General features: G+C 34.4%; 1 protein-coding gene across 2 annotated transcripts in view; it reads right to left on the bottom strand.

Annotated features, from left to right (window-relative positions):
• Positions 1 to 4,179: 4,179 nt before the first annotated feature.
• Positions 4,180 to 15,743, bottom strand: part of PDE3A (phosphodiesterase 3A, cGMP-inhibited) — a 311,702-nt gene continuing 300,138 nt past the window's right edge. The window contains exon 16 of one of the 2 annotated variants that reach the window (XM_011954905.1): positions 4,180 to 8,250. In XM_011954905.1, the coding sequence (XP_011810295.1) occupies positions 8,009 to 8,250 (242 nt within the window). In that variant the 3' untranslated portion in view covers positions 4,180 to 8,008. The remainder of the gene's footprint in view (positions 8,251 to 15,743) is intronic. The other variant, XM_011954913.1, reaches the window with a different exon arrangement.

Genomic DNA, 15,743 nt, shown 5'->3' with positions numbered 1-15,743 from the left:
TGTGATGGGATGATACTAAGTATTGCTATGTATATTAAATGGAAGATACAGGCGAAAGGATAAGATTTCTTTCAATTGCAAAATGATTACTTAAGTTCAAAAGCCTCACTCTTGTTTTTTTAGAAGTTGAAAAATTTGGCAATGTTATTGTTAGCAAACATATTCCGGTTCAGGTCTGTTGAGAATGGTAAGAATTACATTGTTAAAAATTGTCATGTACAAATGACATCCCTACAGTGTCACTTTGGTTGGCAGTTATTTGAAAATATTGCTTTTCAGAAACAGTAAATTCAGCTAATTAAATACTCTCTGGTTTACAAACATCCTTCAAGGTCAATTTTTGGGCCGTATTTATTAAAACTTGCCAATGTCATTTTTTTTTTTTTTTCCTGTCAGGAAGAGGTAATGACTGGTCAGAACAAATGCCTACAGAAATCAGAGCACATTCTAATACCAAAATGCAAATCAAATTATTCAAACCAACCAAAACCCAAAACACTCTAAATTTAGATTAAAGTTCCTTCAGTCACATATCCTAATATATTATCGACAGCCAGGGAGAATCTCATTTTTATTATTTTGCATTGAGAGCTTCCGAATATTTACAAAAGCACCAATTTTCATTTTGTGACTTGCATGATAGAAATCTTGAGGAAGAAATATCAGGGGTTGGGTGGGTTCAGTGATATTTATTACCAATGCTTATCAACTAACAGATTGTTCTTGTTGGAACAAAAATGGTATGCATTCTTCTGTGAGAATATATTAAGACATAAACTGACAGTCATAAGTGAAAAAAACACCAGTTAAGCAAACATAATATGCTAAAATTCCCATGCAAATATTTTACAAAGTATAAAAAATTTAGTGATTTTTTTAAGCTGATGAATATGTATTAAGTAAAGCCATTAAAACCTCACTAACAGGTAGTATATAGATATGTTAGAATTATTAAAGTTAGCAATACTACAATACTAAATTATACTTACAAATAGTTAAAATGAAATCGCTCATATAAGATGGAGTTTTGGACCCGTAATCAGTTGGGAATTTTAAAAAGAAAAGGGACAGGGAAACTGCTATCAACCTACACTTTATATACACAAATAACTATTTATTGAAGTATATATACTTCAAACAACTATTTTTAATTTCACATTTAACATCTGAGTATTTTGCCTTTTTGGGGAGTAAAATTACTGGAAAGAAAATCTTTCTCTTCAAAAGTTATTCAAGTAGCAGTTTTCAAACTAATTCAAGGGCTAATTCACATTGGGAAGCATGTATAAGTGCTCCTTGTCATAAAGGAATTAATGGCTGAACCGTGTATCTACAAATCATTTCACTCCAGAGTAACTAAATTGGTTTATATCAAAGATGGATGGGTGTCCTGGATACCCTGCAAATTTTATATAGTGTTCACTTCCAATCCACAGCTCTGCTTTTTTTGCTTCTTAGTACCATCGGTTTTACAAGGAAAGCAGGCTTGAGGAACTAGAACTTAAGTCAAAGGCCGTTCTTTCTTTTTATCATGGCAAAGGAGAATTTCTGCTTATTTTTTTGGTTACTAATATTTAGTCAGAGGAGTATAATTGAAGTGAAGCCATGCTTTCCTCCCATGAGTTTGTCTTTGTTTTTTCTTCATCTGGTTTTTGTTTTAAAACAGGAAAGGAAAATTATCCTGCTGTACTTTAATTTGAAATAGGAACTTTCAATGACACTGAAATATTAAACCATTAAGGCTTACAAAGTTTTGTTATTAGTTTTTTATTAATGAATTTCAAATTCTAACCTACTATCTGATCATGCTGGGCAGATTAATGCAGTGGCTGTTGTTTGTTGACTGGTCAGTGTTTCATCTGTGAAAGTCACGATGAATAAGGTTTAATTTTTCATAGTAGGAAAGATAAATATTTGGCCTTTTGTTAGAACTTAGTAAAATAAAATATACATTAATAGAACATTGATAACAACACAAAACATAATAAATTGCTGGATAATACACTCCTTTGTCTTATGAAAACTCAGAAGATCTCAGACTACAATTTGTACAAAGTTAAATTACTGACATGAATTTTTATCTAATGTATTTGAATAATTCATAAAACATTTCCCCCATGAGGCTTGTAGAATATTAGAAAAAAAGAATTAAATCTTCTTTCTAGTTTTCTGTTATATGATACTAGTTCTTATTATATCAAAATATTCGGCCTCTGATTATATGAAAATAATCAGTAGTTTACAGTTCTGATTATATGAAAATACTCAGTACCATGGAATGTCGTTTTGTGGGTTTCATTTTAATGGAAAAATTTTAAAATTAAATAACCGTTTCAAGAAAATAAATCAAATTTAAACATTCTTGAGAGTACTTACCTATGGTGATTTATTATTACTCTTTGAAGCATTTTTGGTTGCACTGAATTATTTGCATAATTAAAGAACCACTTCTTAATGCGAAGCAATGAGGAAATCATTGCTTCATTGTCAGAACATGAACATGTTCAACATTTTTATCTGTTAGAAGGCTTTTCTTCTGTGCTCCACAACTTTTCAAGGAAGCAGAAACCCAAGGATACCAATGTGTGTCAAGGCAATCAACTTTTAAAACGTGGAGAAAAACTAGCTGTCTCTGGAAAGAAAATGCGGATTCCTTTTAGAGTTTTAAACATATGTCAAAAGCCAATTTTGTTTTCCATTTATACATAATTCCATATACTGTGTTTTATGGTCTTACCTACACTAGTTGATACTAGGTAAGTATTTTTGAATCAGCAGGTGAACATTGAGTTCCACTATGGAAATGGAGCCTTAATCTTCAGCAGTTTTGTGTCTTCAAACATATTTTGCTGAATTTTTTTTTTTTTTTTTTTTTGAGGCAAAGTTTAACTCTTGTTTCCCAGGCTGGAGTGCAATGGTATGATCTCAGCTCACCATAACCTCTGAATCCCAGATTCAAGCGATTATCCTGCCTCAGCCTCCCAGGTAGTTGGGATTACACGCATGCACCACCATGCCCGGATAATTTTGTATTTTTAGTAAAGACAGGGTTTCTCCATGTTGGTCAGGCTGGTGTCGAACTCCCAACCTCAGGTGATCCACCTGCCTTGGCCTCCCAAAGTGCTGGGATTACAGGCGTGAGCCACCGTGCCCGGACCAAAACTGTTCATTTTATTTCACCATTGTTAGCCTGCTGTTAGAATGCTTTGCTAGTGGCAACACAAAGAGCAATTCAAGTTAGGTAACAGCACCATTAGGTAAGGTAAAAGCAAAATTTATTTTAACAAATACAATGTGTAGGCAATAGCACACATTGCCTAACATCCATGGTGCATAACATAGACTGGGAAATATGTTACTGTTCTCTGAGCATGGTTCATTGGTGTGAAACATACAAATACGTATAGAAATCTCAATTTAAGTTATATGTAGTTTTAGCTTAACTCATTGTTTGTAGTGTAATTCATTCTCAATAAGAATTTGAGTATCTTCCAGATGAACAAATTGATGTGTGAAAAAAGGACCTAAAACTGATATATTTCTTAAAAAGAACAATTTAATTTTGTAATATTCTTTACCTAAAATTTCTGATTTCTTAATCTTAAAATTGAATTTTGTTGAAGATTTAAAAAATGGACTGACAATATCAGCAAATTCATAAAGACACAAATGACCTAGGACAATGGTCATAAAATGGGTTGCTGCTTGTTTGATCAATGAAATAAACACAGTTTGGTTTCAAAGTACATAAATATTTTAGCTTTCAATTATCTGGAATTGAGATATTAGCATTTGAACTTTTATTGATATTTCTTCCACACATTAGCTAATAATCGTGAAACAAGGGGGATCTTGTTGGTTTTTCTAGACTATGAAAGTTCATAGAACTTTGTTTTATTGGCGTGTTCTAACAGTTTGAAAGGCAGTTTATTTGCAAATGGCATATAAGTCAGGAAAGGCATTAAACTAGAATCAGGGTTAGGATGACAGAAGAGGACAAGACCCTTATTGAGGTTTCCATTATTATTTTGGAAGTACTATAAATGACGAGGACAATGGAGAGCCCCTTACTGACATGGAAGCACCAAGAATACCTCCCACAGTAGAATATAAATGATTTTTAGATTATTCACTTTTCATTAATCAAGATTTGATAATCACACAATTAGTTCACTTTTATAAATTAATAATTTCAAACTTTAGACTTTATTTATAATGATAATTTTTATATTTTTATTACTTAGAAAATAATTTATATTTTTCCATCATTTAAACAAAGAGTAGGCCTGAGTCTCATGCCTTTTGCACAGCTTTTACCTTCAAAGAAAGTTCTCTGGGTAAGATAGGCAATATGGGGAAACTGCAAATTAACAGTCTACATACATCTAATATGAACAGTCTGTAAGCTATTCTTTTTCTTTAGTTTAACTGGGATTGCAACGGTAAGATTTGTTCTGGTATTCAACCAAAATAGACAGAATTGGGTACTCTGTTTTTAGGAAGTAAATACTTTCTTGAACATAATACGAGAAAATTTCTTCATTCATCAGATGAAGACTAATATAGATATATCCCTGTACAGAGCTACTGTCTTCATCTTTTATTGAGAGCCAAACCAGGTCTTATATAAATGACAAAAAATATTACAGCTAACAAAAGCAAAAGTGGTGCTTTTATCAAGGAAACCAATATTTTAAAGGTTAATCTAGATATATAACTGGAAAGACGTTTATTAGCATGCTGAAAATAACACTGATGACACTCAGAATATACCTGGTCTTTTACTTAACAGAGAACCATGGCATCCAGGTAACCAGTTCCAACTTTTCCTACCATTGATTTTATGGTTTTCTAAACAATTATCTTTTTCCCTAGGTGGGCTAGAAACTCTTTCATTTGAGAGACCTGAGTTTATTTAATGGCACCTATAAATAGGCTCATATAAAAATGTAGTAAATTGCAACAAATACATTGGCACCACAGGAAGTAAGCTCTGGAGCTGGACGTGAACATAATAATATTGCTGTCACCTAAAAGGGGGAGAACTCTACTGGCAGAAAATGTCCCTTAGCATCCTTTGAGATGTACTGGGTGTGTACGAAAGTCACATACTTGGTGGATCTTCATCCCTTTATTTATCCCAATTGACGTCTAGCTATAATAGTAATTTATTTTTAAAGAAAAATGTATCAATCTTCCTGGATTGATGAACACAGTTCTGGAATGAAGATGTTCTAATTGCTTTGGCCACTATTATTCCTCTTATTTCCTGTACCTTAAAACAAAACAAACAAACAAAACCAGGCAATTTGCTGAGACTTCCACTGTAGTAGCCAAGATGCCCCGCTAGTTGGACTATACAGCTTTGATGAAACTGCCAACAGACTGCGATGGGCTTCCAACTGTCCTGCCAGTCCACTCCCTCCAAACGTAGCTTTATGTTCAATTAATATTTATGTTAGAGATGGACAGGATTTGGAAGATGGGAAAATATTGGCTTTGTTAAGTAATTAGATGCAAGGGGTATGAGAAGATAAATGCTTTTCCCCCCTTCTCTTAATTGCAATGAAAGGAAAATAGTTAAATTCACCGGCAAAATTTGACTCATAGTAATTTTTGCAAACATAGAGACACACAGGCAAAACTAAGAAAATGAAAACAATTAGGTAAGTTCTAAAAAATGAAGACCTGGTGTTAATTCAGAAATCTATTGAAATATATTTTAATTATTTAGGTAGAGGCTGCATCCACTTGATCCTTTTTACATTTTCCTACTTATTGGAGAATTTGCCTTGAAACCATGTATTTTTTTGTTGTATTATCTTTGCCTTATTTTTTAAAATGCCATGAATTACTGTAAAATAATGCTTTGAAAGGGGAGAATACAATATCCATTTACGAGAAACAAAAGTATTTTTAATGTAAACATTCCTTTCTACTATGTCAGAGAAAATAAAAACTGGAAATCACAATCAAGATTTACTTAGAAGCTAAGATTGTTTAGATAATGAGTAGGTCTATATATAGTACTGAAGGAAGTATCATAACCAAACATTGTTGGAAAGAAATGGACACCAACTATAAAAATATGGTATTGGCTAACAGTCTTTCATCTGGGAGATATGGACCCAGAATTCATTCAGTTAGCAAAAGTTACTAGTGAAAAAAACATTCTTTGCAGCATCCTCATTTAATTGGCAAAAAAAAAAAAAAAGAAACTATATCAGATTATCATTTAAATTATAATAGGTAGATGATTGGCTGTCCATCGACCTCCATGCAAATGAATCATCATTCTCTTACTGGGCTTGGAGAGAACTACAATGTATAAAAATGGTGATTAAAGTATAACTTTATAAAAATGTTTCCCTTTTCCTTTTTTAAAAAAAGAGTTTACTATCTACAGAAACAAAAAAATCTTCATATTTACATCAAGATAACTATCATGACATATATAATAATATGAAATAAAATATTGAAAGTGAGTATCAACTTTTTAAATAGAGGTTTGGCTCACAGCATAAACAAGTGTAGATAACAAACAAACCAAAACAAAACAAACAAAAAGACTTTCAATAATAACTCGATCCTCAAACAATCTCTCTATAATCTCCCCTGCCAGAAGAAGCGTGACTGACAATGGGCCAGATTGCCGATGGAGGCTACCCCGACAGCGTGTGGATACCACAACAGGGGTTGTCAGTGGGACCTTTGCCCCTGAAAGACAAACTACAACAGTTGCCAAGAATCAGGCTTTTCCTACATCAACACAAAAACCCTGGGTTGAAATAATCTCCTTCCTCTCTTGCTATATAACCCAGAGTGATTTTTCTGTTTCCTTTTCTTCCTCTACCACACATTTTGCAGCAAATTAAGAAGACACAGGCGATCACGCTGAAGTACAATTTCCCAAGCCTTCTCTGGCATCATTTAGAATTCTAACCTGACTGAAAGACCTGACTCCAGCTCTTTCCTAGGTGTTTATGTATAAAGAACGCCATCCCCTTAAATGGTGAGTTGATCTAAGTTGAGTGATATCCATAATCACAGACAGCTCCTATACATTCATTAGGCAAGTAGACTGGAAAATGCCTCAGTCTTCCAGGTTTGAGGCTGGTGATAGAGCTCCTTCAAGTGGTGCATAACAGTAATGTAATACCAAACATGTGGCCCTCTCACTCAGCCCTTCAGTGCCCTCCATCTGCAAAAGGCCCTTTATTTGAAGCTAAATGGAGGAGGGCATTTGGAATGGCTGCTTCCCAAAGACACTCCACAGTGAATTTCCTTCTGTTTGTTCACATATACTCAGTCATTTGCTACAGCTATTGTATGAGTTACTCAAACCACAAAAATCTGTTTACATATGCACACACATGCACACAAGCACCCTTTCAAACTGTTCCCTTCTGTCTCTCTCTCTCTCTCTCTCACACACACACACACACACACACACAGTGTTGGCAGGATATATCAGAATTCAAATAATGCTCTGGAACTTTCATCCCTCAGTACTAACAGCAAAAGCTGCTTAGTTGGTAACCTACATTTCCTGCACTGTTTCCTTGCTAAGCCACACCATCTCCTTTGTGATTTGGTTTCCTTTATGATTTATTATATCACAGTGACCACTATATATCTTAATATAAATGTTACTAAATTGTGGAGCCAGCAATCCTGGCCTTCAGTGTGTATGTGTGTGCGTGCACGGGTGTGAATATGTTTTACATGTATCTATGTGGGAGCTTATATACACACACACATATATATTCCCTCCTTAAAAAATCCTTAGAAGCTGGTGTTGCAATGTGAAAGCTTCTTTGAGCAAAAAGTTTTTAACAATGTACCTCACTGTAAAAATATACACACAAAATGTGAAGAATCCCAAAATGCAATAGCCATTTGCCCATCTTCTCAAATTTCTACAGTGTTGTGTCTAAATGTTGTGCTGGCTTGAAGAGAGTCTTTGACAAGTCAATCTGTTTGGAAACACAGCCCATTCTATCCATTGTCACTGGTCTGGCTTTGGGGTTGGTATCTCCTCCCCTCTTGGTTTCCCTTTCTCTTCTTCTTCTTCCTTGATAGCCTGGATCTGTTCTGAAGAGTGCGATTGAGGGGTCGGGTCCAGGGACTGATTTTCTACACCTGCCAACCGTTGTTCCTCTTCAATGACTTTCTTCCACATCTTGTGGTTCTGTAAGAGGTGCTGAGTTATTTGGCAGTAGATTTTTCTCCTTTTGAAAGTCTTCTTTTCTAAAATAAATAAAATAAAATGCACCAAATTAGACTATTTAGTTGTGTGCTGAGCACACAAATGTTATCTCTTTTAAGATAATTAAGAGGAGTTAATCTGTAACCTTGGTTTGTATATTATAATAATGCAGTTTTGGAGAATGGGGAAGAAAGAGGAAAATGGCAATAATCATTAAAATATCACTCACAAATAACTAGGGATGGTATTTAATATTTGGCAATGTCCAGAGCAAGATTCTGCTTATATCTTGGTATTATTCCCCTTACATTCAGGCTCTCAAGGCTTTTTACATAGATCATTGAAATAACTTCTTGTTATGTCTGTCTTTGTCAGTCAATTTAATTCACAAACATCTACAAGACTGATATATTTAAAGATGGTTCTGATGTTCCTCATCTGCTTCATGTGGACTAAAATATTAATTTCAGGCTGGGCACGGTGGCTCAGGCCTGTAATCCCAGCACTTTGGGAGGCTGAGGCGGGCGGATCACGAGGTCAGGAGATTAAGACCATACTGGCTAACACGGTGAAATCCCGTCTCTAATCAAAATACAAAAAATTAGCTGGTGTGGTGGCGGGTGCCTGTAGTCCCAGGTACTCAGGAGGCTGAGGCAGGAGAATGGCGTGAACCCAGGAGGCGGAGCTTGCAGTGAGCTAAGATTGCACCACTGCACTCCAGCCTGGGCAGAGAGCAAGACTCCGTCTCAAAAACATAAAATAAATAAAATAAAATAAAATAAAATAAAATAAAATAAAATAAAATAAAATAAAATAAAATAAAATAAAATAAAATAAAATAAAATAAAATAAAATAAAATAAAATAAAAATCCATTTCAAAATGTAGTTAACTATACTTTACCCTGATTTTTAAATTTTTAAAACATCTACACTGAACTCATATTTTCAAGCTGGTACTGCCTATCCTTCTGAAATGTTCTTTGCAACCACTGAGAGTATATATCCATTCATTTTTTAAAGACTCCATCAGATTTCACTGAATTCTTCTAAGAAATAACCTCTTTCTTCTAAATTTCTATGTTACTCCATATATGCCTCCTAGAGTATATACTGTTTCTGTTTTTATTTTTTCCCTTTTGTTCTCCTTATCATTATCTTTTCTTCTGGTAACTGTGCATCCAAAATCATTTAGAGAGAACTTTTCCCCCTCCCTTCAATTATGTGGTTCCAGAAAAGGTTATTAAATTCTACTTCCTCACTCACAACCGGTCTACAAAATTGTATCACAGTGACTGGCCAATAGTTGCATGGGTGACCCAAGTTGGGCCTGAGTCCTTCCCTGAGATATTTCCCATTTGCACATAATGAATGTGGGTTTGGGAGGTATAACTGGAGATCCTTTCTCCTTTGCTTATGCATCTGGAATGAAGTGAACTTAGAGCTGGCTATAGTTCCAGCCTCATGAAGAAAGCAAGGCTGAAAGAACAAGCTGTTAGGCAGGTGAGGCAGAGACAAAAGCAGGAACAAATAAGCACGGATAATAGTCAACATCATGTGTACATGAACCAATAATGTTCACTTTTTGTATATCCTCATTCCACTGGAATTGTATAACTTGTAAGAACAAAAAAAGTTCTACCTCAGTATATCTCCTTTAAGAAACTAATCTTGGGCCAGGCGTGGTAGCTCACGGCTGTAATCCCAGCACTTTGAGAGGTCGAGGCAGGCAGATCATGAGGTCATGAGATGGAGACCATCCTGGCTAAGACAGTAAAACTCCGTCTCTACTAAAAATACAAAAAATTAGCTGGGCGTGGTGGCGGGCACCTGTAGTCCCAGCTACTCGGGAGGCTGAGGCAGGAGAACGGCATGAACCTGGGAGGCGGAGCTTGCAGTGAGCCAAGATCGGCCACTGCACTCCAGTCTGGGTGACAGAGTGAGACTCCGTCTCAAAAAAAAAAAAAAGACACTTATCTTGGCATATTCAAGACGGTAGGCTAGAGACATCTGGCACTTGCCTCCTCCACAGAGAAGAACCAATGGACTGAGTAGGTAATCAGACTTATCACCTAAAATATAATTTTGAATTCAACAGAGAAATGACAGGAAATACCTAAGATAAGGAAGAAGAAAAACAATTTGTAATATGAATGAGAAATTTACTAAAGAGACAGGTATCAAGAAAAGAAAAAAGAGGAACCAAAGAGAAACTCTGGAATGAAGAATTCATTGAAAGAAATACATATACATTCAAAAGTTTTAACAATAGACTAGATCAAGTTGAAGACAGAATCAGAATTTGAAGATGGGTCTTTTGACATAACCCAGTCAGATGAACCTTAAAAACATAAAAAATAATAATAATAATGAACAAAGCTTGCATGACATATTTTAATTTTCAGTGTCCCAGAAGGTGAAAAGAAAATGAAAGGGACAGAAAACCTGTTTAACAAAATTATAGGTGAAAACTTCCCAAGTCTAACAAATAGAGATTTAGACATCTAGATGCAGGAAGCTCAGAGAAACTCACAAAAATACAATTCAAGGTCTTCTCCATGGCGCATTGTAGGCAAACTGTCAAAAGTCAAAGACATAGAGAGTTCTAAAAACAGCAAAAGAAAAGTATCTGGTAACTTACAAGGAAACTTCTATCAGACTAACAGATTTCTCGGCAGAAATCTTTCAGGCCAGAAGATAATGGGATAATATATTCAAACTGCTGAAAGAAAAAACCATATACCCAGCCAAGTTATCCTTCACAAATGAAGGAAAAATAAAGTCCTTTTTCACAGAAGCAAAACTCAGAGAATTAATCACCACCAGACCAGCACTACAAGAAATACCTAAGGGAGGCCTACATGTGAAAGCAAAAGGATGATATCTATCATTATGAAAACACTTGAAAGTGTAGAACCCACTGGTGGAACAAACACAAATAAGGAAATGAGAGGAATCAAATGTTACCACTACAGAAAACCACCCAAATGCAATGATAAACAATGAGAGAGAGAGAAAGGAAAAAAGATGTACATAACAATTATAAATCAATTAACAAAGTGACAGGAATAAGGACTCAGATAATCACCTTGAGTGTAAACAGACTAAGATTTCCACTTACAAGACACAGAATGGGTGAATTGATTAAAAAACATGACTTAATTACGTGCTAAGAAACTCATCTCTCCTGTAGAAAGATACAGACTAGAAGTAAAAGAAAAGACAGATATAGACTAGAAGTAAAAGAAAAATATACTTCATGCAAACAAAAACAAAAACAATCAAGAGTAGCTATACTTACGTTAGATGAAACAGAAATTAAGTCAAAACAGTAAAAAGTGGACATAGTCATTATATAATGACAAAGAGATCAATTCATTAAGAAGATAAAGTAGTTCTAAACATATATGCACTAACACCAGAGCACCCAGATACTAAACCTGATCTTAGCCGAGAGGCCGAGAAGCAATATCGCACCCAGATATATGCAAAGCAAATATTAATAGATCTAGAGAGAGAGAGAGACACTTCAACATAAAAATAGTTGAGGACTTCAACATCCCACTCTCAGAACTAGACAGCTCAACTAGACAGAAAATTAATAAATAAACATTGGATTTAAACTGCATTTTAGACCAATGGACCTAACAGATATTTACAAAACATTTTGTTGAACACCTACAGAATACTCATTGTTAGCACATGGAATTATTCTCCAGGATTGACCAGATGTTAGGACACAAAACAAGTTTCAACACATTTTTTAAAAATCTAAATCATATCAAGTTTCTTGTTAGACCACAATGAATAAAACTAGAAATCAATAACAAGACAAACTTTGGAAACTGTATAAATACACGAAAATTAGAAAATTTGGTCCTGAAAGACCTTTGGGTTAAAGAGATAATTAAGGAATAAATCAATAAATTTCTTGAAACAAATGAAAATGGAAACAACACAAAGTAGTAGTCAAAGGGAGGTTTAACACAATAAATACCAACAACAAAAAACTAAAAATATTTCAAACAAGCAACCCAATAATGCACCTCAAGGAATTTGAAAAGCAAGAACTAATTAGGCCATGAATTGGTAGAATAAAAGAAAAAATAAAGATAAGAAGAGAACTGAATACAATAGAAAATTAAAGACACAATGTATCTAGGAAACAAAAAGTTGGTTTTTTGAAAAGATAAACAAAATGAATAAGTCACTAGGTAGACTAACCAAGAAAAAAGAGAAGGCCTCCAAAAATAAAATCAGAAATGAAAAAGGAGACATTATAATGGATACCATAGAAATACAAAAGATTATCAGAGATTATAATGAACAAGTATGTATTAGCAAACTAGAAAACCTAGATAAAATGGATAAATTCCTGGAAACATATACCAAAATTGAATCAGGAAGAAATAGAAAACCTGAACAGACCAAAAATAAGTAATCACATTAAATAAACAATAAAGACTCCCAACAATAAAAAGTCCACTACTGGATGACTTTGCATAAAAATGCTTTTTCTTCATCTATCCTCTCAATAGATGCAGAAAAAGCATTTGATAAAATTCAACACCACTTCATGATAAAAACTAAAAATACTAGGAAGGAACATGCCTCAACATAATAAACACCACACATAATAAAACTACAGCTAATATCTGAATGTGGAAAGTTGAAAGCCTTTCCTCTAAGAACTGGAAAAGGACAAGATGCCCACTATCACTGCTGCTATTCAAAATTGTACTAGAAGTCCTACTCAGAGCAATCAGGCATCCAAATTGGAAAAGAGGAAGTTAAATTGTCCCTCTTTGTAGATGATATAGTCCTAGATCTAGAAAAACCTACACTCCACCAAAAAACACTTAGAGTAATAAATAAATACACTGAGTAAAGTTGCAGGACACAAAAATTAATATACAAAAAATCGGTAGTATTTCTATACACCAATGATGAATTAGCTGACAAAGAAATTAAGAAGGCAATCCCTTTTACAATAGCTAAAAAAGTAGTAATGAGAAATAAATGCAACCAAGGTAGATAAAGACCTCTACATGGAAAACTACAAAAATCTGATGAAACATGTTGAAGACAACACAAACAAATACAAAGACATTCCATGATCATGGATCTGAAGTATTAACATTTTTAAAATGACTGTTCTACCCAAGCAATGTATAGATTAAATGCAATCTTTATTTAAAAAAAAAAAAGACCAACACATTATTCAAAAAATCAGGAAAAACAATTATAAAATTTCTATGGAATGCAAAAAGAGCTTGAATAGCCAAAGCAATCCTGAACAAAAAGAACAAAGATGCAGGCATCACACTACCTGACTTCAAAATATACCACAAAGGTATAGTAAACAAAACAGCATGGTATTGATATAAAAATGGACACACAGACCAAGAAAACAGAGACTCCAGAAATAAATGCATGTACTTATAGTCAACTGATTTATGACAAAGGTGCCAAGAATATATATTGAAGAAAGGACATATTTTTTATTAAGAGGTGCTGGGAAAGTTGGATATTCACATGCAGAAGAATGAAACTAGACTCCATTTCTCACCATATACAAAAATGAGCTCAAGACAGCTTAAAGACTTAAGTAAGGCCAAAACTATAAAATAGTTAGAAGACAACATAAGGGAAATTCTACAGGACATTGACCTAAGCAAAGATTTTATGATTAAGACCTCGAAAACCCAGGCAACAAAAACAAATATAGACAAATGGGACTAAACTAAAAACTAAAACCCTCTGTACAGCAAAGGAATCAACACAGTGAAGAGAAAATCTATAGAATGGAAGAAAATATATGCAAATTGTTCATACAACTAGAGACTAATATCCAGAATATACAAGAAAATCAAACAACAGTTAAAAAACAAAACAAAAAATTCTATTAAAAAGTAGGCAAAGACACGAATAGACATTTCTCAAAAGAAGACATAAAAATGGTCAACAGGTATATGAAAAAATGCTCAATATCACTAATCACCAGGAAAATGCAAATCAAAACCACAATGAGATATCATCTTACCCCAGTTAGAATGGCTATTAGTAAAAACAGAAAAACAACAGATGCTGGCAAGAATGTGGCAAAAAGGGAACTCATAACACTGTAGGAATATAAGTTAGTATAGCCACTATGGAAAACAGTACGCAGATTTCTCAAAACCTTAAAAGAGAACAACCATATGATCTAGCAATCTCACTACTGGGCATTTATCAAAAGGAAAAGAAATTAGTATATTAAAAAGACAATTGTACCCCCATATTTATTGCAGCAGTCTTCACAATAGCAAAGGTATGGAATCAACCTAAGTGTCTATCAGCTGATGAATGGATAAAGAAAATGTGGTATACATACACAATGGAATAATATTCAGACATAAAAAGAATAAAATCATGTCATTTACAGCATCATTAATGGAACTGGAGATCATTATGTTAAATGAAATAAACTTAGAAAAGAAAGACAAGTATCGCATGTTCTCACTCTTACGTGGAAGCTAGAAAAGTTGATCTCATGGAAGTCAGAGTAGAATGACAGACACCAGAGGCTGAGAAGGGTATATGGTTGGGGGTTAGGAGGAATGAAGAGATACTGATTAATTAGTACAGACATACTAGTTAGAATAAATAAGTTCTTATCTTTAATAGCAGAGTAAGGTGACTACTGTTAACAATAATGTATTGCATACTTCCAAATAGTGGGAAGACAGGACTTCCCAACACATAGAAATGATATGGTTGGGCGCAGTGGCTCCTGGCTCATGCCTGTAATCCCAGCACTTTGGGAGGCCGGGGTGGGTGGATCACCTGAGGTCGGGAGTTCAAGACCAGCCTGACCAACATGGAGAAACTCCATTTCTACTAAAAATACAAAAATTGGCTAGGCATGGTGGCATATGCCTGTCCAAGTTACTTGGGGGGCTGAGGCAAGCGAATCACTTCAATCCAGGAGGCAGAGCATGCGGTGAGCCGAGAATGCGCCACTGCACTCCAGCCTGGGCAACAGAGTGAGGGATACTCTAAATATCCTGATTTAATCATTGACAAAATATCACATGTGCCCCACATAAATATGTACAAATATGTATTGATTAAAAATACAAAAAGTTGCTTATAAGACAGGGAAATGCAAATGAAAACTATGCCTACTTAGAATAGCTAAAATGAAAATGACTCTAAAACATCAAGTGTAGACAAAGAATTTAACAATTAGAAATAATACATTGCTTATAGGAAGATACATTTTTACATCTACTTTGGAAAATTATTCAGTTCTATCTATTGATCTGAATAAATGAGTACCCTACTTAAAAAATAGAAACTCAAATCTTATTCTCATATATTCCAAACAGTTTCTCTTCTAGACTATAAGGTCTTTGAGGGAGCCTTGGACACACCTGTACAGATCTTACACATCAGCAAATATGCATTTAAAAAAGAAATACTTTTGAATGTGTTTGCTCTTGCCTCTCTAGTTCTTTTAATTGTGATGTTAGAGTGTCAATTTTAGATCTTTCC

Source organism: Colobus angolensis, unplaced genomic scaffold (genome assembly GCF_000951035.1).
Source record: "Colobus angolensis palliatus isolate OR3802 unplaced genomic scaffold, Cang.pa_1.0 Scaffold11, whole genome shotgun sequence".
Lineage (NCBI taxonomy): Eukaryota > Metazoa > Chordata > Mammalia > Primates > Cercopithecidae > Colobus > Colobus angolensis.
Note: the sequence above shows the minus strand (reverse complement) of the source record. Positions and strands in the feature narration are given on the sequence as shown.